This window comes from Charadrius vociferus, unplaced genomic scaffold, assembly GCF_000708025.1.
Source record: "Charadrius vociferus isolate BGI_N301 unplaced genomic scaffold, ASM70802v2 scaffold309, whole genome shotgun sequence".
Classification (NCBI taxonomy): Eukaryota; Metazoa; Chordata; class Aves; order Charadriiformes; family Charadriidae; genus Charadrius; species Charadrius vociferus.
Window position 1 is genome coordinate 2,346,096 of NW_009661370.1, and position 25,761 is coordinate 2,371,856.

General features: G+C 39.5%; 1 protein-coding gene across 2 annotated transcripts in view; it reads right to left on the reverse strand.

Moving 5' to 3' along the window:
- Positions 1-3,191: 3,191 nt before the first annotated feature.
- The window catches only part of PLD5 (phospholipase D family, member 5), a 185,038-nt gene continuing 162,468 nt past the window's right edge, over positions 3,192-25,761 (reverse strand). For both annotated transcript variants that reach the window (XM_009893639.1, XM_009893640.1), the window contains 5 exons: positions 17,700-17,897; positions 13,548-13,687; positions 11,780-11,945; positions 5,767-5,881; positions 3,192-3,518 (listed from right to left, as the gene is read on the reverse strand). In XM_009893639.1, coding sequence (XP_009891941.1) covers positions 3,283-3,518; positions 5,767-5,881; positions 11,780-11,945; positions 13,548-13,687; positions 17,700-17,897 — 855 coding nt within the window. In that variant the 3' untranslated portion in view covers positions 3,192-3,282. The remainder of the gene's footprint in view (positions 3,519-5,766; positions 5,882-11,779; positions 11,946-13,547; positions 13,688-17,699; positions 17,898-25,761) is intronic.

Genomic DNA, 25,761 nt, shown 5'->3' on the forward strand with positions numbered 1-25,761 from the left:
TCTGGATTATGCCTGCGAGGTCTGTAAGAAACCACTGAATGCAAATCCCTGTGAAGTTTGGAAATAGCCAGTGCAATGGTGCTACTCAGGAGAGCTAAAGCAAGAGGAAACTGGCCTAGATTCCTATCCCTGCTAAACCAGCGTGAAATCACTGTGATGGATTTGCTCCAGATGTACTTACATTGGTAGAAGGATCCGAAGCCAGAATCAGGGCTGCTGTGGCAAATCTAGTTAAACAGTAACAGTGCTCACCCAAACCAAATAATTGGCTAGAATCCCCTTAAACGGCTTCAAAAAAGAATCTGATCTTTTTTGTTTCCTACTTGCTGAAGTCCAAGGATGCACTTTATCTTTTGCCTAATGTAACAGACCAAAGCCTTCTGTACTACTTTGGAGCTGCTGCCATTCTAAACAATTATTAAAATATCAATCCATACTTTATACCAAATGAAACTTGAGTCTGCTAGTCCATTTGTGGGATGGCTGACTGCTATTTTGCATTAAAAGGTGTTCAAAAAAACCCCAAACTCTTCCATTCATAAAACCAGAACATACTGCCGCTTTTAAAATGTACTTTTTACATATCAGCTGTTTTGGGGGGGGGTTCATTGAGGCACCAGAATTACTCATCGAGCCAATAAGAATGCATTTGTAAACTAATGGATCTGGTTAATATTAAGAAGCCTAGGATCTGTCCAATAAAACTGCTACATTTGAATCATTCATTTGGTATATTAATGGAAGGTCAGTGGTAACTCAACAGTCTGATTTCATCACTAAATCCTGCATTGTAAACAGACAACTTAGCTTCATCATCTGACAAATATCTGTTCCACTCAGATCCGGCATTATTTGTACAAGGTGCCATTTTAAAAACTTCACACATTTCTAGTATCTATAATGCAAGAGGGGAAAAAATTACATTGATTCATTCCTGTATGTTATTGCCATCAGGTGTTACAATTAACAACTCTGGACAGTGGGGTTTTTTTGTTTGCTTGGGGTTTCTTTTCCATCATATGTAAGGACTCAGTATTATCTCAAGCTTTAAGAACACTCATTCATGTGGGCTTCAGAAGCTTTACAAATATCTCAACCAGCTTTTAAAAATGTGGTGGGTTTTTTGTGTGTTTTGGTTTTTTTTAGCTTTGACTCATAGGACTAAATTCACTGGTGGTATAAGTCAGCTGAAATTTTCACCAGAAATTCATTTGGACTACTGTTTATTTCTTAAACAAAACAAAAAAACCCCAACAAGTAAACTAAGTGCTGGGGAACTCTCTCCCATACTTGCTATACATATGCTAAAGTTATATACAGAAGGAAGAAAATACAGAAATTTCTCTTTACAAAGATCTTTCCTTCATAGCAACTTAGGGAACGTCTTTCTTTTTAGATATTTGTTTCTTACATGAATGTCAGAACATACTCTTTTCTATGTGTGTGGGAGGAGGCTAATAAATGGCATGTGTTTATCTCAATAACAATTTCTAATATTCAGCATTAGAGCTGTGCAGGATCTTTTCTGTAAAAGATGACAACTTTCAGTAACGTGATGTAAGTCTTGGCAATTGCAAAAGAAACAAACATTCCTGGTCAAAAGCGTGCCTTTTGCAGTCATAACTAGTTTTGTGGTGTGTCTCTGTCTCTAGCTGGCAATTTGAAGTTGTGCATGTGTTACTTTTCAAGAATTTCCTAAGCTGTGCTTACTTTAAAATAAATTTGATTTTTTTTTTAACCTTGTAAATGAAACCTGTTTTGAAAGTCAAGGTGGGTTTTTAACTTGTTCTTAAGATTCAGGTAGTAGATTGGGACATAGCTGGTTTTCCTTCTCTTTTTTGCCCACTGCTTTTGAAGTGTGCCTTTAGTAACATACAGCCAGGTGAGAAAAGTCTGCATTTTCGAAAAAGTTCTGTGAATATTTAACAAAATGCAGAATGTAGTTTACTTTCATGGCCGCATTTCTTCAACAGAAGCAGAGGGACTGTAATGAAACATTTTTATTATAAAACTAAGCTCTTGCAGCTCTGACAGGAGAAGAATCTGTTGTTGAATATTTATATTTATTTTTTTGAGGAGCAAATTCATGCTTTTACAGAACAGTTGCTTCTTGGTACAACTGAGTTGTGTTTGTAGAGGCACACTATTAACACCAGCTGCAGCTGTGGCCTAAATGAAGGCATCACATTTCTGTTTGTGCTGATGTATTCACCTATATGGATGACATTTTAACAAAAAATGCCATTTCACAATTAATGTTTTTTTAAGTAAAAGTTAGGAATGAAAAAACTTCCAAGTGTAAAATCAAACAAAATTACTATATCATTTAACAATTATTGCATGATTTTACATAACCCTTGACCTTCCTAAAAAGCCATATTTGATTTTTATATATGCATTAGTTTGATAATGAGTCATCACGCAACTGCTAACTCCACTTGATAAATATTTAACTTGGGGAAGAAATTTTCTTGAGATTACAATAAAATCAGTCCTAGGTCTTTACTGTTAATACAGAAATTTTCGTTGTTAGATGAAACATAGTATAATAGGAGATAACTATTATGTTGAAAGGAATCCGTATTACCTTGATTAAAAATCCATTTATCTGAGAGGCTTTAAGGGATTATGATGAATTTGATGAGGCCAACCCCAATCCCTCAAAATCTTCTCATACTTTTAGGAGATGAATGAATTACCAGTCATGTAACTCGAATGTATTTTAAGGCTAGTTAGACATGGAAGAGTAACGCTCAAACTAAATGGTCAAAACTAGGAAGTATTTGCATGACTGGGTATTTATTTAAAGGGAATGATTGATATGGGTGAAAGTTTGCTTATTCCTTTATGTTTTCTAATACAGTAAACCTACCATCTACTTGTATGTCAGTAATAACTGATCTTGGAATGTCATTTCATAGCTTGAATCTTGGGTTCTGCCTCAAGGTTCATTCTAGCCAGGATGGCAATTAGGGAAAGTCCTAAAACTGAAACAGAAGAATTGACACATGCCGTTAAGTTCAAACGCGGAACATTAAAATTAATGTGGAAGGAGAAATGACATTCAGTGTCAGAAGTAACAAATTTGAAAGTCTTAAGTAGTTCAATATAGAGAATACAGTTTAGACAGTTTTTATATAAGTGTGCTTTTTCCTAAAAACACCCCCCCAACCAAACTTTTTTTTTTTGCTTTTTCTTTTAAGTCTTTTGTCTGTAAATATGAAAGAGGGTTATACCCCAATGTAATTCTTCATTGCCATACTAAACAGTAAAATAGTCTTTCTAATTCACATTGCTCATGGCAGTCTTATTTGATGTTGCTTTATTAAGTTTGTGATTAAAGCAGTTTGGGATTTTTGTTGGTTGTAAACTTTTGGCATAATGTGAATACCAGTCCCTTTCAAAAACAGCCTTGAGTTGCTTAATGATGCTTGTGCTGTTCCCCGCGTCTGCTTGGTTGATAACAAGGCCAGCTCCAGCATTCTGCGTAAATGCATTTCCTACCCAATCAAAATTACCTACAAGTAAAGGCAGGGATATACAATGAGTTTCTAACATTAAAAAAAAAAAAAAAAAAGCAATCTCCCTAAAGGCAATCCAGCATGGTACAGTATCATTTCCCCCATTTCCCCCAGCACCTACCTGGGCAGAGACAGAAATAAGTTTTCTATGGTAGCGGTAAAGAAAAAAACTCCGTTATGTACCAGCATGTAGTGCAAACCATTTCTGGAAGTTTAACAGCTGTAATCCTTCTTAAGTGAAAACAGGTTCTTTTATTATTCAAACAGGTTCTTATTTATTCAGAACTACCTTGCACTTCCTTTTGCATGTATTGTATTATTACTCCATTTACTTTCCTCATTGGCCTTTTCACTGCCAGGACTTAATTTTTTTTTTTTTTTTTCCCCGTGTGGACAATTTAAAGTAGATGGGATGGGCAGTGGTTGCTCCATAACGCTGAGCCAAACCAATAGATCTTTTACAGATTATCCATTGATAGATACTATTTCAGGAAAGAAAAACAGGTTTTACTGTTTGTTGCCAGTTACTATGACCTTTGTTGAAATCTGAGGTAATGAACGAGCATTTCACATCCTGGTGATCACAAGGCAAAGAAGATAATTGGATTAATGGAAAACAGGTAAACCAAATGTTTCAGTGATTTCTTTTTATTTCACTAAAACTATAGCTATTTAAGTTCTACATTTATAACACATGCAGATTTTAGAGAAAAAAAAGCTGTAATTAAAAGTCACCTTTTAAAACAATATCTGAACATACATAAAACGTGAAGGTATCTGAGAAATTTATACCCTTTCAGTGTCATTTCAGCTACTTCTCAAGGATGGTAAATTGAAGCCTTCTCGTAAGGGGCACTTCTTCCTACGCTTTCAAGTAAAAGATACATCAGGTCCTTAACATGCATTTGTATTACTTTCACACAGCTTTCAATATTTCTTTCTTTTCTTTATGTGTATATATCTCTCTCTATCTCTCCAAGGATGCAAGGACAATGGGGAAAAAAAACCCAAACAACTCTGCTAAGGACCCAGCTGTGTAGACAGGTTGTAAGGTATTGAAATTTGATGTGGCTATTGGAAGGAATTTAAAATGGATCACACCTTACAGCATGAACTGGACAGGCTGGGGAGGTGGGCAGAGAGGAAACTCATGAAGTTCAACAAGGGCAAGTGTTGGGGCCTGCATCTGGGGAGGAATAACCCCATGCATCAGTCCAGGGTGGGGGCTGAACTCCTGGAGAGCAGCTCTGTGGAAAGGGACCTGGGAGTCCTGGTGGACAACAGATGACCATGAGCCAGCAATGGGCCCTGGCGGCCAAGAAGGCCAATGGCATCCTGGGGTGCATCAAGAAGAGTGTGGCCAGCAGGTCGAGGGAGGTCATCCTCCCCCTCTACTCTGCCCTGGTGAGGCCGCATCTGGAGTACTGCATCCAGTTCTGGGCTCCCCAGTTCAAGAAAGACAGCGATCTGCTGGAGAGGGTCCAGCAAAGGGCTACTAATATGAATAGGGGATTGGAACATCTCTCATACAAGGAAAGGCTGAGGGACTTGGATCTCTTTAGTCTAGAGAAAAGAAGATTGAGGGGGGATCTTATTAATACTTACAAATACTTAAATGGAGGGTGCCAGGGGGATGGGAGCAGTCACGCACAGCTCAAGCAGTCAGATTCTTTTTTTAAAAGGTGAGTTTTTGAGCATTTGACAGATAATGAACTTTTGCTAGGTGCCATACAATGACTTCACTTAAATACACCTTTAATCCAAAATGCCAATTAGTTATGTACCTAATGTTAATGAAAGAAGGGTGTCTGAAATGCCATTACAATAAAAGGAATAAGACTTCAGAAGATGAGGATGAAAGGCATTTGTACAGTATTGACCAGGATTCACCATAGCTTTAGTAATAACATGGGAAATGGAGAGCAGCCCATCTTCACTGGATTGCAGAAACAGAGACTACGTTAATAATTCAATGTATTCCTACTTCATAAAGTGGGGTGTGTGTGTTTTCAGTCTGTTTTTAAATACTGAAAGCAGAATGTTGCTTTTGAGAAGCTGATTCATGGGGGGGGGGGGGGGTTTAAATAAGAAGAGGCTCAAAGCTCATCTTCACCCAGGTTCCCAAAGAAATGAGACTATTATTTTAAATTAACAAGCATATCAGCTGTAGATTCCTCATTTACAAATGGGTGTTATTTCAGGCTTTTGGCTACAAACTAGAATTTCTTGAGATGTGGCTACTTACCAATGTATGCAGCTCCATCAGTTACCATATATTTGTTACGATTTAATTTGGGAAGGGAAGTGTTCTTCTGTTCTTTAAGAAAGCATGCGCTCTCTTCCTCAAGGTCAAAGAATTTCTGCCATAAAATAGAATGGAGTGGAGGTTAATGAGAACTGTTTTATAATGGGCAGAAAAAACATGGTCCATTCTCTCCTGAAAATGGGTTAGTGCTACAGAACAGCTTGAGTTTTATAGCCAAGCATTAATTTTAATAAAACACTGCACATTGTATTTCTTTCTAAATTCTCATAGTTTGTGATACTCACTGTGCCTTGGCATTCTGAACTATACAAAGTATATGGCCACCGCATACTAAAGGCAGTGCAGTGCCAGGTAATAAAGGCTACGAAATGAACAAAAAAACCCCATCTTTGTGTTCTGCATGATAAGAGCTGGGAACTTCTCTTCAGCTCATTTCCGCATTCATCAAGGGACATTGGGGTTTGAAGTCTGCTTCAGGATTGGATTGGCAGGCATACCAACAAGCTGAATTAATGCCTTTATATTACACACTGCATAGTTTCCAACAGGAAATTTGCTGATTTCAGAAACTTCTCAGGATTAAATCTGATATGGAGAGATCAGATTTACCAGACAACAAGAGAAAACGCATCTGGTTTACCCTAAAGGGTGAAGTCTGAGTTACCTATCTTTTTTTTTTTTTTCTCGAGCTGTATGCACTCCATGCCTGCATCAGTGCCAGACAAAAAATGAGATTTCCAGTACAAATCTTAAGTATTGTTTGTTTCACCAAGGAAACTAATAACTAGACACAGATTCCAAAACCAGAAGTAGAGAATAACATGATGAAGAAGAAATTAAATATTTATTGCATGACTAGGAAACTGATTGACGTGATGGTGTAGATCCTCAGAACAGACGTAATTTACAGGAAATTACTGATAAAAGTAACTGGCTATACATCACACCTACTTAAGACATTGAAAAACAGTATTAAAAAAACACCCCCAAACTCCTTGACCATTCTTTGGGGGTCTGTTTTCCATAATGCAAAAGCCATCTCTTTCAGTGCTCTTTTTGATACAAACCTTGAATGAATCCTTTTTAGGTTATGGAGACGGCTTTCCAAATAATCTACTACTTTGAAAACCCAACTGTGAAATGCTAAATTCATTAGTGAAATGTAATGATCTCTGTGGTAGACTACATCACCGGTTTGAGTAAATCAAATAAGGGTGTGTGCATAGCACACAGGCAGTTAGTTTTGCAAAGCGTTCTTTACCCAGGTGATGATGTAGGTAGGCTTCAAGCTGGTTTGCAGTAAACGGCTTGAGTGTTGCAAAATGCATTGTTACTGGTTACCAGGAGCACCAGCTTTAGGTTTTATACCACTGGTTGCTTCAGAACAGCGTATAACTACTCATTCAAAAAAAAAATCTCACTTCTTAATCATCAGTCTTGATCATTACAGTTTGGTTTTCCTTGGAGAACTCTAAGTTCTGAACAAGCTTATCTGCAGTTACTATTACCAAACCTAATTAAAATGGATTAGTTGCAGACAAAAGGTAGAGTAGCCCCGAGGCTTCGGTTTATCTAACACTTTATGCTGTGGACTCTGTCAGAATCTCGCTCCTCCCCATTGGAAAATGTATCATGATAAATCTTCTATTGTCAGAGGTTGTATCAAAATTGCTTGGAAGAACCGTGTGTGAAATATCAAGGCTAGTTTGGGCTCCTGCCAGTTCCAGCAGTGAGGAGGAGAGTCTCTGTTCTTGGACTAATCTCACTCCCCCTCAATGATGAAAGTTTATTAGGGCTGAAGCATGTTTTTAGTGCATTAGAAATAAAATTCAAAGCATTTCTGTTTTTTCAGTGGTACTGTGGTGCAATTTTATGATTGATAACTGGCACAGAGTTGTTGCCTTAAACAGTCTCTGAGTTTTGTATGTCATTGTGTGCTTACTTACCTGTACACGGCATTGTTATCTTCCACAGCTTAATTTTTGTAATGAGTTCAAATACTAACAAAATTCCAAAGATAGTTTTTTGAATTTAAAAACAAGCACAACAACCCAAACTGTTAAGAATTATGGCTTTCTAAAGGGCATTAAAAAGATTATTCTATGTAAAGCTAGTATCTGGCCTTTAAATGAGATTTATATTGAACACTCACATCTGACTAAGCTGCATGGAGAAAACATGTCTTTGATTGCAGATATTTAACATCATTAACAATTATAGCATGACACTTCTTAAAAAATTAGATCAAACCATCTTAACAGCTGTAAAGGAAAGTTCACTAGATATTGGGGCTTAGTTCTTAGCATCAAGACATGCAGCTGTGTGCCTGAGGAACTGCTCTGCAAACATGCACCCACCACAGAAAGCAGGTACTTAGCAAGCCAGAGATGGAGCTGAGTATTTCTGAAAGGGTTTTGAATTTTTTAATAAAGCCGGAAGAAAATGTTCATGTTTTTCTTGGCCCAACAGAACAGGAGCAGAGATGGTTAGTAGCCACAGGGTGGCTGTCTGTCAAGGGTACTGGCAGTAACTCTTCACAGGCATATGGAAGATACTGCGCGACTAATACTAATATTCTAGGGAATAGTCTAAAACCGGCCACTGGGTGAAGTACACGGTGCCAGGAAACAAAATGTAACAAGCTGTCTTCTTCCCAGTGTTACCAAATTTAGCACAAAGTTACATACCTTGATGTAAAAACAGTCAAGCACAATAATCGTATAAGCTTAGAATTGTCAAATTGAAAAAAAATCAGCAGATGTGCTGAATTGAAAAAACCATACGTTAGTGTTCTGTTTGTATAATAACTTTGTAAGAGAGAAAGTATCAGATTCAGGTAGGAAAAGAGAGAGGCCTTGAAAATCTTAACGAGTTCTCCAGCAACAGCAGAGAAGCAGTTAACTCCTTGACAATACCGATAGCGGTAGGAAACTCACCTGCCCTCACAAACAGAATACACAGTGCGGCTTAATGAGCAAGTGACCAGCACTGGCATTAAGTAGCACAGCCAACATGTACCACCATGTGCCTCCAGCAGCAGTGTTATGGTAATAATACGCCACCTTCTGCTGACTTATCATTCATCTTTTCTGTTCTTATTTTCAGAGTTTAGAGCTTTAAAATTAAATTTGTGCTTAGGAGCAAAGGTTTCATAGTTAATTCATAACACTTCGTTTACACCTAGGGCATTTCTGGCTTTCTGAGAATTAGTGAATGGTGTAGTTTTTCCTTTCTTTTACCTTAGCAGGAGTACAGCTGCACAACTCAGAAATAGATTCATGTGGAGGCTCAAGGACAACCTGTGCTGTAGCTACCTATGTCTGTTCCACGCCGCCCCTTCCTGGTCTCCAGTTCTCTAGAGACACTTTGTTCCAGTTCATATTTTCTATGGGCCTTTCAAATACATCCACCTTTCTCTGTTCCGCACTGCACCCGACAGAGCTGGCCTCTTTACACCGCTCCTTCGAGAGTTAGGCTAAGGAGTACGGGAATTAAGGTCCCAAGAGGCACAATGGTGAACTCTTCACCGTGAACTGGACTCGGTGAGATGCTGAGGAATGCATAATTAGGGAATAATCGTTTTCTAACTGCACTGATGATGTTAATTAGCCCAGTGTTGTCAAAGTTTTATGGACAAAGGCAAAAAAAAAAAACCTGCTTCAAGGTAGAGCACACTGTTAGAATTCAGCACTTGCAACTAGGAAATCATGTCTTGCAGTCCCTGCCTCCCTCACCTCACCAGCAGGCTGAAAACTTGCAGGCACGGCGGTTGGTAGCTGTTGTTACTCAGGAGGCTGCCTGGCATAACAGGTTTGCAGTGCCCTAACTACACGCTTGCAGTTAGGCAATACCAAAACTTCCATTCCTCTGGTCAAAGACCACAGGAAATCAGGAGGAGATTCCCATCTGACAGAGGAATTAAATCTGCACAGCCTTCTCCAAGATGACTGTGTACCTCAGGCTGCTGCCGTTGGCAAAACAGTGTACCCTGCGGCTGCAGCAAGGCATGGGCGCTCCCTGGAAACTTCCTAGCCAAACTAGTCTTCCTTGGGCTTAAAAAAAAAAAAAAAGGAAAACAATCACAAGGCATATCACAGGGAGCAAAAGCTAAATGAAAGAAAAAGGATGCTGAATATGCCGGTGTAAGACTCGGATATATTGTCCCCAAGATAACAGAAGATGGGGAGTCATTTCTGTTAGAGCAATATTGAGGTATTAGGACAGCTTAGCAATTTTAAGTATAATTTCAATCAGAACTTGGAACTTCAGGTTCTCTTAAAATGTCAGTGTTCTTGTGTATAAACACATACAATACATGTCTGCATGACAATATTTTCTGTACAGTTTAGTTTGACTTTATGTTTCCTCATGCCCAAAGCAGAACCAAAAAGGGAAAAGCAGATTTTTCCAATAATTTAAAAGGTTTAAGTTTAGTTTTTTACCTTGTTAGCTATTCCTTCTCCCCCATACACATACACATAGTTGTGTTTCACTTGGATCCTGTCTAGAACAGATGAATATAAAGGAAATGCGGTTTTAAAAAACCTGCTCATCTGACATGTTTTGACTTTGTAAAGGAGTGCTTTGTAATGAAACCTGTGGCACAGTTTTGGCCAAAATGAAATTGATGCCAGTAAACTCGGAGCCGTGGGCTGTTTCTCCTACCAAGGCTTATTTAAGGCAGTGACTTACCCAGTGTGTGGCAGATGTGATGCACAGCACAGAGGTAATCAAGGGCTGTTGTGCCTTTACAACTATTTACATCTGGGGCAGTCTGGTTTTTTTACTGGAAATTGTATTTCTATTTTCTAATTACAGATATTCTAGCTAGACTATCTACCTAGAATAGATGTCTAGAAAGACTTGTTTTCCCTTCTAGCATTTAGTACTTGACAAGACAAATTCTGTACTAAAGATTTTACGTGCTGTAAATAGATGGAAATGGATATGGGTATGTAGAGTATTAAGTGCCACTTAAATAAAAAATAATCTTGAATACCTACATAGAATTTTGATGGTAAATATGGAAAAAGCCAGAAGTTACTCAAAATTGAAGTGGCTTAAGCAGTGTCAGCCATGTATGGGCAGTTTGACTTAAAAACATGCTTTATGCTGCTTCTTACCTAGGAAAGTTGTAATAACACTGTATGTTATAACAAAAATCCCTATTTTTAGATACGCATAAATACCACTTAGTGTGTATAAAACAAATAGTACTTGTTTTTTACAATTCTTCTTGATTTTAAAAAGCCAAAATGATTTAGTGAATTATTAATTTAAGAAGTCAAAATAATTCAGCAGCTTATTCAAGACAGTTATCTGAAAAAAACCCAAAAGAAATTGATCCAAGAAAAATTCATCCAAGGTGGCCGATTTCCAGTGTGCCTCAATTTCATAAAAATGAGCTGTATCAAACTGAAAGTAGTACTAACCATACACTCTGGTCTCCAATACAAATGTAACATATATGGTATTTCTCACTTTCCTGTATTGCATGTCTAATATGGTCACATAATGGTTGTTCTGGTCTTCACAATTCTGAATTTGTAGCCTGAATTTAATGTAAAATCTTCATTATTTTTTCTTGTACTTTGTACTTGACTAAAGGAAAAATAGATGCTTACACAGCTGAACAGTAAGGTTACACGAATCCAGACTAAAACGCGTTTTTGTGCTGTCACGTTTATCAGCCAGTGTAAAGAAGACATATGACTACGGTTCAGTCTGTTAGCTTTGCTGTGTTTACACAGGCTGTCCACCACACAGACTGCCTTTTGGCATCATTCTGTTTTTCTATCTTAATTTCTATGCCTGTTACTACTAGTTCATTATATTACATTCAGTTCATTATATTATATTGCCTGTATTATTTAATGAAATTTAATGGCTTTGATATTAACAGAAAACGCTTCTCAGTTGTGAAGTTTTCTTGATTTTTTTTTTGGGGGGAGGGGTGGGAAATAGATTTCAAAGGAATATGAATTATACTTACAACTTTCAAACTACAGCTTGGAACTTCAGTGCAAATAGCTTTCAGAGACGAAACAAAGTTAAAAGTAAGGGGATCTGTGTCTCTTGAGAAACTTATGAGAAGTCGTACTTTAATACTTCGTAAAACTAATGCTTCTCTTATCTTCCCATCTAAATATGGCCAGTACCTGTGGAGAAAGAATACCATATATTCAGAGAACTAAAAAAAAAAATGTGGATTTCTATGCAGCCACGTGTAGACATCATGGAGAAAACTAAACACATACGAATTTCATTTTCTGTCCATTGAAGGAATGCCATTCTCACTTAAAGGGGTTTTCACTAAACAGATCTGCCAGCACCCTTTTTTGTGTCATTCTGCCCTGCACCACTGCTGTCACTGGGGGGACAGTGAGGTTGTGGCTGGTCGAGCACATCTTCCATCTGCATAGGTGAATGGAGAGCTGCCAAAACACTTGCACAAAATACAGGTACCTTGTCTGCCCATAGCTGGGAGGGATACTCCTGTGTCACCAGTGCCTGTGGTGAGAGCAGTGGAGCTCTTGCGGTGCCAGAGAACAAGCAGAAAGAGCTACAGCTAGAGGGTGCTGCTTACCCAGCCCAGACAGAGGGACAAGAAGGTTTTTTTGTTGGTTACACAAGTAAGGGAACAGGAACAGATTTCTGAATTCTTCAGCCATGAGAGCAAAGTAAGGAAGAGTATAGGAGATAGTAACTCCAACACTGTAACAGTTCTACATACTAAGAACATTCCAACATCAAGAAGAAATGCTAGGGATGCACATTGTGAAACTGAGGTTCCTACAGCACTACCCATGGATCTTTCACTGCGACAGAGGCTGTACATAATGAGTTAACTGGAAAAACCCTCTTGTGGATGTGAAACAGCTTATGCTTGATATCAGTCAAATGATAGTTATTTTTTTGACAAATGTGAACAAAATGTCTTTAATTATGCAAAACTGGGAAAAAGCATGTAACTACATGTTTAGTTTTGCTTAACTGTGTTCAAAGTGCATGGATGGAATGGTGAGCTTTACTAGACGCTCAATTCATTGCAACTGTTACGGAGAGTAGGAGAGACCACTGGATCCTGGCCTTCTCAGCTGGATCGTTTTATTGCACTGTGGCTCCAGTTTTGGGTCATGAGTGCTTTTTAATGGTCGATACAAACAGTGTGTTTAAAAATTACACGTTTTTGTCTGGTTTTAGCAACTCTGTTAACCAAAATGTGATATAACTCAAATGTAATCTGTGCTGAATTTGGAATTTCCATGTGTATGTATATTTCAATAAAATAATGACATCACCCACATTGTATACAAGAATTCACAATGTTATTTCTCTCTTAAAACACCACACGCTCTCCTCCCCCCCGCCATGTTGAATTATCTGCATGTTACTCATAAAATGCCAGTAGCTGTGGTATCAAGATAGTGAATAAAATAGTGTAAGAAATAGGATCATATATACGCAGGTTCTTGTGTTCCTGGGTCCCAGTCACTTGCAGATGGTCAGACTAGACAATTTCTGATCTCCTTCAATAGGCAGATCCAAAGCTTAGGACCCAGAACTGGAAATGTCTTCTTAGGTCCCAATTCTGCTCCCATTTAAGTCAATGGCAGAACTCTCACTGATTTCAATAAGAGCAGAATTGGGCCCCAAGAAATTGGTCCACAGTAGTAACTACTCTCCTGTGGGTTCATTTTCTTCAGCAGACCTTATTGGCATTATGAGATAACACGCTAGTCCCGGACACAAACACTCACCGTTTAGCATTGGTGTCAATGACAATGGGCAAGTAGTCCATGACGGCGATGTATACAAACTGCTTCGCATCGTCGATAACACTGTATATAGCTTCAATATCCAGGACTCTGTCCTTTGGGCAGAAGAGTTTAGGTGAATTCTGTGAAGGTAAAAGTTCAAATATGTCATTTAAAAATGCATGATTTCTTTTCTCTCCCCCTCCTTCTTCTTGAGATGGTAAGTGGTACCCTTTATTTTAGTAGAGAACATTGGCTGATCCCTGCAACTGTCCTGCTAGAATACTCGAAGGTACCAAGGAGAGTTATTTGCTTAACTTCCCCTTGAAAGCCTCACCATTTAGATGCACCTGCGGGCGAAATGAAGAAGACACAACCTTCAAAACATCTACTGTCATCAAAGAAGCTCTAATTGAAGTTACGTTTCAGAGAATTTTGTTCCAAAGGGTTCCAAGACTGGTTACTATTAGGTGGAGTAATATCTGTGGTTTTGCCACATGAAACTGATCCATCACTTGTGACCATGAATTAAGTCTATCACATCAGTTCTGTTTAAAGTTCCACACAAAGTGACCGTTTGCTCAGTCACTATCGCGAGAAACTTATCTTTAAAACCTCGCTTCAGGTATAAATTAACTCTTTACCTGGTACTGAGCCAGCCAGCGGTAAGCCCAGATTTCAGCTTTTCTGCCCCGTGTGTAGGGGTGTGGAACGTGTGCGCGAGGCGAAGCCAGCAGGAATCGCCTCTCTGGGGCAGAGGCGCCTGGGGCTTTCTGCTCTTCCGCCCGAGCGGGGAGAGGGGAGCGGAGCCACCTGCCATGTGGCTCACAGGCAATGGCATGGTTCCTGGGAGCAGAGGTTGCTAAGGGCACTTTACAGGGCTACAGTGGGCGTCACTTGTCCTTTTCTTAACAGCTGGCCCCGCCACATCTCTACCTTCCTGCTGCTGTATCACCTTCTCATCTTTGTTATCTGCTTGGGTTGCAGCTGACGTCTACATGCGTATGTTTTCTTTAGGGACGGATCCTGGGGTTTTGATTAGTCTCTTTTTTCTTTCAGTACCATGCCTATTCACAGGGGTTTCTTAATCATTGACCGGTGTTCTTAAGGATTTATTACAACTAAGTTCAGAAAATACTAGAAAATTAACCGTAGCACGATTTCAAGACTAATATTCCAGATCCATTCCTGAATACTAAGGAAAACAACCAAAACCTTTTACATTTTATCAGGCAGTCTGGAAGACTATTTTGTTGCTAAGCAACATTAGAGCCGTAATTTCCGAGAATAAAAAAAATAATTCAATGACTGCATGTTATGCATGTTGTTTTATACAGAACAAACATTGAAAGTGAAACACGTTTGCAAAGAATGAGTTTCGATTCAAGAAAAAGTGTGAAGTGATTTTGTTAAGTATAATTTATGTCTATTATCTGAAACTTTGAGGAGGCTGTTGCACTGAGATTTTATTCTGGCATTCTTACTATTTTCCTGAATAGAAGTTTTAAGTTACAGAACAGCTAAAGAATGGAATTCTTTTGCATTGTCTTTTTCAGATGCAGTCAATGGAAAGACCAGAAAGTGAGACATTTAGAAGATAATTAGAAGAAAAACTTCTGTTAAAGTTCTCACCGTAACACTTGTGTTTGGGCACTCCACTGGTTACCCTGTGGCACTGCTCACCCCACCCCCCAGTCGTCACAGGCTACTTCAGTACTTTCCTCAGCATTAGTTGTGTAGTAGTTGCTATCCTGATCAAATACCCATTTGACACTTCTCTTCCCCTCGCAGAAATGGGCCCTTATTCTCAGTGGGCATCAGTGCCTTCCCATGCCGCGGGGCAGGGGGTGTGCTGCCCCAGGCGGAAGGGCAATGCAGGGCTGGGGGAAGGAGCGGCACAGTGCGCCCCTGCCCCGCAGTGGCCGTAAGTGAGCAGCCTGGCTTGTGGAGACTTTCTTCTTTACTTATCACTAGATCAGGAACAGACGGCAATGTTAATACTCAGTTCCACCAAACCAGCCCAGTGCAGCTCCAGGACTGCCTTTCAGAGGGGCACGCTGGCAAACACGGAGAATTGGCTAGTAAGCGAGAAAATCATTGAAGAGCCTGTTTTCAGGAAGGAAGAACCAGCCCAGCTGGCTGTGGCTACAAATTCAGGTATCTCTTGGAGTTGGAATTCACTGATCTGAGCTTCTGGAATACCAGTGACTCCTTTTGTTTTCTGAAATGAGATTTCAAGAGAAGAGGCCTTTGTTGCCCACGTGAAAGGAAAACATAAATCACAGGGAGGAAGTGAACATTCTGCAAACTGCAGAAGAGCAGTTTTTGTAGAGCCCCTTTCCCCCTGTGTGTGTCTAGGGTCCCACCTTCCTTAAAGTTGGCGTTGCCCAGCTTTCATCACTGTGTGCCCCTCCAGGACTGGCTTTCAGCAGGCTTCTTCCATTTCTTACAGGTTGCTTAGAAGGGAGTACGAGTTCATTTTACAGCTCCTCAACTAAGTGTCCAGAAGTCAGTCTCTAATTTAAGCTAGTCCTTAGGACTCTCCAGGATCAATGGAAGCATCTGTTTCCTCAGTTGCCTATTAATTCTGGCTGTCTTAGGCACTGCCAGATTTTCACTCCAAAATAGCTCTCTGTCTCTCCACTGATTGTAGGAGTGTGAAAAATCCTGGACGCCTGAATGTTGCGTGGCTCCCAGCAGGTGAGGGCAAACCCTGCCCTGTGTAACCACTCGTCTGCACCAACAGCCAGGCCAGTGGCTGCACAACTTGAAAGGGTGCTACGGGCCTTGGGGTGTTTTATGCATAACCTGCTATAAAGCAACGGGGTTTTCCCCCTTGTTTTATACCGAAGGGTAAATAACTATTAGCAACTTCGTTATATTCCTGATTTAAAAAAAAAACAAAAAACAAAACAACAAACCACAAACTGACAAAGGGGTTGTTTTTACTCATGTAATTACCTCCAAAATGAGGTTTTGCATCTTTCATCACGTCTATCGCTCTGTGCGCTTTTTCCCAGTTTTGCTACATCACTGCTGAGATGGAGGACTGCTCCATTTCTTCCCATTAAAAATACACACACAGACAGTGCTTCCATGGGGATTGCTGCTTGAATTTTAGAAGTTTTAAAATGTCATTTAAAAATAAAGCTAAAGTAGATAATATTCTACAGAAATATGAATGCTTTCAATGGAACAGCGTGAAGAGAATTAATCCTTATAAATTACATTGATAAAAATGCAAGCTCTGATATCAAGCTTATTCTGTATCATTTTAGATGTCTGATTAACAGTTCATTTACTCCCAAGTCATTCACCTTCTAGCTACTTGTGTAAATAAATAACCTAATTTGAAGAGTCTCCCTATCTTTTTTTGAGCGCAAGAGGAAAAGCGGTAACATTACAGAGAAAGGGAAAAAGAATAAAGCTCAAACTAAATTCTGCCACATCTTTAGTCCTGGCAAATTGCATGTAAGAGCTATGTCAGAGAAATCAGAATGAATAAATAAATAAATAAATTGTGATTTGTCTCTTCTGCATCATAGGAAAAGGCAAATAACTTTTTAAAAACCTTTCAATTACAGGCTTATTCACGAAAGTGTACCTATTGGAATAACCATTTTCCCAGAGAACAGAATGCTTTGGTTTTCCAGCACTATGAGACTATCAATCAACTTCTGTCTTGAGTAGGTGACAGCTGTAGTGGTCTTATCTCTATAGTTGAGTTTCCAGTCACTCATATGAGTCTCAATTTTAGTAGCTGCCTTTGGTTAAGGACATAGAAGTAATGTGCTTCTTCTTCAGTTAGGGCCAGTTTAAAAAAATAAGTATAGGCTTAATTTCCACCCTATATCTTCCTATTCATGGAAATTACCACCCATGGTAATATCTCCCTGACAGTAGCTGTCAGGGAGAACACAGCCTTATGATGGACTTATTGCAGGGAACTATGAACTGCATTAGTGAGAAGACGCTTGAGATTCTTTTCACACTTGCTACTAACATCTGCCTAACCTGCTCTCACTACTCCATAGTTTGTAAAGGACAATATTAGGAGAGTAAGCAGATGTTAAAGTTCTCGGTCTTCCAAAAATCTGGTGGGTTAAATAAGTTTCTTCCCTTCCCTCCCTCTTTGCAACTCTATTCAGAACTTACCGACACAAAAGCTTCTGATTTTGTCTCGTTCAGCTGCAGCGTCAGTTTATTTTGAGTATCGTACACTCCGTATAGTCTCTTAGACCAACTTGGAGGTATTTTATTCTTGTATCTTAATGAGCTATACAGGGCAAATATCCTTTGTAAATCCAGCACCAGGCAGCTACAGTTGTATACGATGACACCAAGTTCCTTCATCTGTGAAATTAAAAGTTTGTATCATTAGTGGGATTTTGACTGATGGATCTCTGGAAGTACGCAGCAAGAAAGTAGGAGTGTCTGAGGGGTACCTTCCAGAAGCGTGCCTTGAGTTCACAGCAGTACTGTCAACTACAAGAACATTCCTAACAGTACTCTTAAAGGCAAACACATCAGCTAAATCTTCAAAGTCAAGAGCACACAAAAGCTGTAACAAGGTTTGTATGTTCAGTGTATGTCAGAGCTGCGGACCTGGTAGAATACAGCTCACCGTATGGACAGATGCAACTTAGGATCAATACCCACTTGTCATAGGCACCATATTGTTACAGGTGTTGCCCAAAGTTTACTACTCTTGGCTACAGTGGTTTTATTTATTTATTATTTTTCTATTATTTTGTTTACAGGAAATCCATTCATTGTGCTGGATGATGTAGGAACTGGTACCAGTGACAGTTTCGTACTTCAGAAACAATTTGTTTTCTCTGAGTTCTGGAAAACGCGAAAGAAAGGGACTTAAGTTATTTCTCTGCTGGAGAAGAAATATGATGCTCCAGCTTCAAATAAAAGGATGAAAAATCAGGTGTTTAATACTATCAGTAGCTAAATTTACTGTGCTATTAAATCCAGCATGATCCAGTATATAGCATACCCAATTACGACACAAAAAGGTTGGGTTCTTAATTCCCCCATTGCTATGACATGGTACCTTACCTAGGGTACTCCAAATTTCTGGGTGTCAGTTTCTTCACATGCAAAAATGGAGATAATGATACTTTTCTCATGGAAAGTACTCTGTAAGCATCAACATTCTCACATATAAAGTATGAGGGAAAATATCTCAAGTAAATACAGACATCATAGTACAATTTAATGCTTTATCCTTCTATGGACAGTCTCACATCTCCATTTAAGTAAAGGCATGTCTCCTGGTCATCATAAATCTTCGTTTGGCAGAGATTGCATTAATTACAGATCCCTAGTACTGAAGTTGTTGACAGAATTTAATTTATAAACATATTGCCTGGCTTCTGTAATCAAGGCGTAACCACACGCACACTCTCTCGCTTCCTTTGCGTTGTAATAGCTCAGGAAAGCACTGCTGTGGGCACAGATGCTATTGACCTCTCATCTGCATTTCACACTAGTTCAGCCATCTCCAAAAAAAAAAGCAGGAAGAAAACCTTTATGTATATGTTTGAAAACAGTATGTAGGATAAATATTAAAGCATTCATGCTAGTTTTCTGCAAGCAAACTCTCTTGGTAGCATGTCTTGAAAGTCTGACATGAGGAGGAAAATAAGGGGAGTATGAACTCTCCAGCGTGCTTATCCTTTGACACCAAAAAATCTCCACTGGTCTTATTCCCTTAGAGGAGCTCTCCACAGTTACGTGGAGTAGTTTCTGGTAGGAACGTATCTTTCTGTAAAGCCTGTGGGAACTCTGAACCCCACACTGTTATCTCAGCTCTCGCTCCTTGTACAATTCTCCGAAGGACAGAATTGAACCTCCAGCTCTCTTTCTATGGTGGGTGAGAGGAAACAACAAATCGCAATACTCCAATGAGAAAGAAACTCGATGGGTGACACCTCCTTTAGGTCCCTGACCTGGAAATACTACATACAGAAGAATATACAGAGCTGAGCAATCTCATTCCCAAATGTTTACTGAATAGTTGCAACCACAGGAATGTTGCCTAATATTCTTACTGCCTAAATCAGAATATTTCTGCAAGCTTCTTTAATTCATAAAAAACTGTGGAAGTCCTCCATTAGCTTGCACAACCTGAAATTCATGGAGAGTTGGAAAACACAGACTACTTGCTGTACTGCAGCCTTTCGTTTATGGGTAAGCCAGTAAATTCATTTCGATGATAAGTATAAATTATTCCAAGCCATGCCTGACATCCTAGTCAAAGAGTTTATTTGGAATAACATCTTTGGGTTTTCCCCTGGGTGCTGGTATCTTTGAGGATGCTCCTGTATTCAGTTCTAGGCTGTCCCTTGTCCTCTATGCACTGTTTGTCTCCAAACATTTTTAACTATATGTTATCACTGTTTTCACTGTGTGCCGCCAATACTGTCCTCTTAATTGCCAGGCATGCCATTGCAAAGGACTTACTAATAGTATTCTGTTACATGTATCTGCATAATGTGGTTTAATCGGCTTTTCATGGCGGTTAGTTGATTCTGACATAATTATGTGGTTACAGTTTTCCTTTCATTTATCAGTCCCGTTATTATGATTCCCTTTTATCCCTTCTATTAAAAGTAAAGATAAAACGGTATCCTCACAGCACACCAGAACTGCCAGGACTGCATCTGCGTGAGCAGCTCTCCTCAGAGCAGGAGCGCTTGCGGTGTGTCCTCTCCCTGTCCGTGAATTAAAGGATTGCCCTTCTGCCTAAGTGCTTCCCTGTGTGCAGAGGTGGGGAGGATGCCTGGGGCACTAACGGGGTTTTTTTAAGCTCAATTTTTACAGATCCACACCTAGCCTGACTGTAAAACGAAGCATTAGCCATGCCTTACTGCCAGCCTCTCCCCACGAACAGCCGTGCGCGGGGAGCAGCCCGTTTTGCACTGAAAGTTATACTCAAATCACAGACTGGAACGACGCCATTTCAGGAGATGTATTTACAGTGCAGTAACGAACCCTGGCTTCCCGCGGCGTTGTGTCTTGCAGTTGGCTTCTCTGGAGGCAAGCACTGATCAAAGCTTTCCCTGCTTCTGAAGCCGTGATAAGAGCTCTCCCCCACGTGAGTTCCCTGGTACACGATACAGACCGGGCTCCTCCTTTCCCTCTCTGGGAAAACACAGTTATCCTCTTTACCCAGCTGCCTGTTTTCATTAAGCTTTTATGAACTTAAGTTCAAATTTCACTGAACCTGAAAAGTAGATTCAAAGTTACTGGAAGAGGGCAGACAGCAACTCTGATGCTTATTGTGCAGACCTCATTTCATTTGATGTCAGCCTGTCACCTCATGACCATCTTGATTTATGTAAGTTACATTACCTTGAAAACAATACAAACAGTGCACACGTGTATGCAGTAAAACCCCAGCCGCTTCCTTTCATGTGGACCAGCCCCAGTACGTTTGGAGACCAAAAAAATACTCTGTTTCAGAAGCGTCTTCCACACCAAGCCTATTTTTACTGCCATACTCTGAGGTGAGGAGAGACTGCTCTTTTCCCAGTTAATCACAAAGCCTATTATCCTGCAGGCATTGCAGAGAGTGGGCAGCAAGGATGTGCTAGTGACAGATTTAGTATGAAGTGGTATGTCATCTAGATAAGCGAAAAGACTTTCTCTTCAGTTTGAGAGCTGCTGTTATTACAGACTTTTTTTTTAATAGTCTCAGAGGAGAAGCAGAAAAAAACGTTTATACTGAAAGAAGCAAAATCTGAGTGCTGCTCCCTGATTTGCAGTGACCGAAACTTGTAGCTAAGCAGCATCTGAGGTATCTGTTAAGGTAAAATCCTTCAGGGCAAGAGCTCTTAAGGCAAGGGAAGGATTCTTCATCCTGAGTTTTTAAAAGCAACTCATGCAGTAATGAAAACATCACTGAAAAATTAAAGTGAAGAAGATCTCAAGAAATCAAACTCTTAATAAAACTAAGGAAGATAAATCTGAAAGGAAATTAGTCACAAATTTGATTGTCTCAAGATGGAACTGAAATATTTGGATGTTAAAGTTGCAGAGTTACTTGTGAGTGACATTTTCAGAGCATGTGCTGGGGGCTGGGGACAAGAATGTTTTTCTGGATAGAGAATTTTGTGTCCTCTCATGAGCAGGTTTCTTTCCCTCTTTGTTAAGAGCCACCACAAGTGTTCTTCTCAAAGAATGACAGACATGGGAGCTGGTTTTCCTTGTTCCCCATGCCATTCACATTTGTACAGAGCAAGTATTAAAGTCTACCAAAGCACCATTTGTCTTTCCTTTTTTTTTTTTTGGCCAATAAGGGCTTTCTTAAATCACCAGAGAATTAAATGGTTAAACAAGATTCAAGAAATGGTGGCTTATACCCACTGTTCAATGATGCTCTAACTACAGAAATCAGGTAAGCTACAAAAAGTAACAAATATGGCCTAGCTAGAAAAATACTGATTTTTATGAGAAAAGGAAGAATTCCTTACTGGACTGGACAAAGAGCAGGATTTCACAAATAGGAATTTCTGTTTATTCTTTCCCCTTGTACATTTGTAGGCATCATATACGAAATGAAAAGAACACAGGAAAAGAACCAAAAAAATACAGGTTGTGGACTCGTAACGCTGTAAGCTTCCTCAACTGAGAAACAGTGTTAGCAAGGCTTTTCAAATACATTTGGATCATGGGTTAGACAGGCCGTACGATGTGTCCTTACGCTGCACTGTGCAGAGCAGACAGTGTGTCTTACATTTACCTTGAGCTACACTCTAAGAGACAACCCCACTGTGTAGGCAAGGTACTATTTGACCTAGATAAGAGTGGCACAATCTGGTTCACAGCTTGCACTATCCGAATTGAGATAAACGTAGTAGGAGGATTTAGAAAACTCCTCGCTCATTTCTTTCAAATAAAAAGTTTTTAGTAATTGCTTACGCCTGAGCCTGATCCTGAAAATGATGGGCAGCTTTCCTTGGGCATGAACTGCCATTTGCCCAAAAGCACTGGCCGCCGGCAGGTGCCGGGCATCCATTGCCTGTGCTAGAGAAACTCTGGATTAATACAGGTAGTCTACTGCGCACTAAGTTTACTAAGTTGACTATTTACATACAGGACTGTGTGTGCATCTGCCGTTTACCTGTGTTTGAAAATGTATTTAATTATCATTTCAAGCCTGTGATATTTTTAATGACCAATTTCCAAATGAATGACAGAGCAAAACAGAATCACAACAGGGTAGAGTAATGGAGTAACAAAAAACAAGCTATATTGATAAATCAATTACTAAGGCCTAAAAGGACCTAAGGTTTTCAATAGCTTCTAAAGAAAAATAATACACAATGTATTACTTACCACCTTAGAACCAACCACAGATACTTACAGTGGTAAACTCATTATCTTTTAATAAAATGTGCTCCCATCATTTGGCTAGCCTGCACTCCAAACATACGGCTCCTTTTCACTTGGTTATCAGTCTTGCCTGACCCCTGCAGCAAATCTTCCCGTATGTTTTTATCTAGTATGATTTAATGCTCAGGGAATCTTTTTCCAATCATACATAGCATCATCTATGCTGCCTCTGTGCGGCTATTCTTTACCTCTCACCGAAACCTGCTGAGCAGATACGTGTGCCAGTCCCACTCCAGGCACGGGTAACAGCTAAGTGGTGGCGGTGCAGGCGGGGAAGGGTGCTCTGACAGGAGTGACCACCACCAATGAAGAGAGAGACAAAGAGATTTGAGAAAGGTAAAAGCGTTCCTTTACGTAGTATTGATGATGTGACTGTTGTAGCAGACATTGCTATAACAGGATTACAGAAGTAGCACTCATCACAAATTCATTGAGTGTAACAGACCCCATTCAGAAAATCACCACTTTGATGTAAACCAAAAATGCAACCTGATGCTGAAGACACCGAGAAGGCTGCAACACCGCCTGGCTCTTCTCTCACAAAACCTATGCAGGTATTAGAGTCCATCAAAGCAGCAAAAGCACGTATCTCAGCTAACACTTCACTAGAAATTGCAACCTACTCTTGTGCATCCTGAGCCAAAATCCTCCCTCCCTGCTTGGCTAGTAATGCAGTGCAGAGCCTTCACAGCTTTGTTACATTAAAATCAAAAGTAATTCAGTGAAATCCAAATCCAGCACGGCCCTGCTTTATGCTGAGTTCCACTTTTTCCTTCCATGTTGGCAAGAACATGGGAGCTAAACTACTGTTGGGAAATACTAAATAGAAAAGATTAATACAAATAGAAAAGCAGTGTATTCTCAGAAAGTTAGTAAAACTGTCTAGCTTAAACTATCTGAGAGTGAATAAATGCAAAATTTAAATTAACAGCATCTTTGGATGTCAAAAATCATCTAGGGCACAATAAATGTTCTTACTTGAATTCCCCGTTATTTTGAAAACCACAAACTGCCTTTGAAAATTATTTAAAGAATTCAAACAGATTAAATTTTGAGATTAACTGTTTCATTGTAACTATTGTTCCTATTTTCTATAGACACTTTTACTGAATAAATGGTATTTTGAAACTCCTAGATTCAACTCAACCATTCTCCAGTGAATCAATTTGTGAATCTTGCACGTGGATCTCTCTTGCCTGGCCTATGTCCCACAGTTGTGTGGGTTTTATGTTGTTGTCATCTAAGGCCAAAGGTTAATTTTCTATCATTTTGGCTTTAAGTGATTTGAAAATAATTGACAGGCAGAATTTCTACTGAACTAGAAAAAAACTCCCTTTCCCTTGACATAAGAATTCAGTCTCAGCCTCAGCTGGGAAATCTATCCCATCACTGAAAATGGAAAACTGTCATTCAAGCCACTGTGCTGGAAATAAATCTGAGCTTGTGACCAAGAAAAGGCGATGCATTCGATAGAGTGCACCCAACATTGGCACCAAATGTCAGTATAAAGCTGTGACATGCTCTCACTAAAAGAAAGGAAGGGACATCAGTGGACGGACTGTACCCCATTGGAACTGACAAAGTACATTTGAATTGGCAGTCACTGGCAGTCCACTGGTCTAATTCTCACCTTTAGAAAGTATATTTGTTAGATTTGGGTCTGTAGTTCTTGCAGAATAAAAGTCCCAGGGAAGTTACAGCTTCATGCATTATTTTTACTTTTATTACCTAATGGCAAAAAGCTGCCATGATAAGGCAGAGGACATATTTTAGGGGCTGCTATTTTTTTGTGTCCCACTCCTTTTTCTGCTGGTCTACAGGTCAAGACCACAAAACTGCACTGCAGAGCTCTACTAATTTCCACTTCACCTTACACTGAGTAGTAGTCCCACCACTATTTTGCATAGCACCCTGATTTGAAGAAATCCATGCTGAAAAAAAAACAAAATTAAGTTCAGCATTTCATTTCTGCTAAAAGTTTCTGCCACACAGATGCAAAGCAAGCTAGACAGCCAGGCAGCAGGGGAGCTTGTTTGAAAATGGTGTGGTTTAAAAAGAACTTTCTGAGGAAGAGGTAGCAATGCATCTTCAAAGCAGAAAACCAAAAATCCCCCTTGTCCTTGTCAGATTAGAAAAAAAAACATCCTGATTTTTCTTTTTCAGCCATCTGCTCTATTGATATGGAAAACTCAGCAAAAATAATTCTGTTTATACAAATAATACAAACTCAATTTATTTAAACCATGTACCACTCATCACACGATGATGTTCATGTAGAACCTACCACAGAACTGAGATTGCAAGTTTGGGCTTTCTTACTGTTGTTGATGAAGCTCACTACCAAACCAAGCCCAACACATCGCTACTTGTCAAAGCAAGCCAGAAGGTGGAACTGAATCAGTTAAAAATTCCTTGCTATAGAGTCTATCAGCATAATTAATATCACTTGGCATAATCACAGCCTAATTTATCATTTTCAAATGACTTTTCAGTTTACAGTTTCATTACCCCCTCAAAGCAAGCACAAGTGTCTCTTTAGGGGAAAAGCAAGCTTGCAACTGCAAGAAACCATTTTTCCAGGATCATGTTTGATTTATTTCTTGTTTTACTGCAGGAAATCTAATTAATGTGAATTCTAATTTGATTCTGTTTCTCTTTTGAAACACAGTTTTTGTTCCTTATATCAAAGAAAAGTGGAGGCTGGGAAGAAAAGGACCACGTTGTGCTGGCCTCCATCTCACTGCTGGCAAGCTGCATCGCATTTCAGCACTGGTGTCATTCATATGACATTAAACAATTCGCTGCCTCA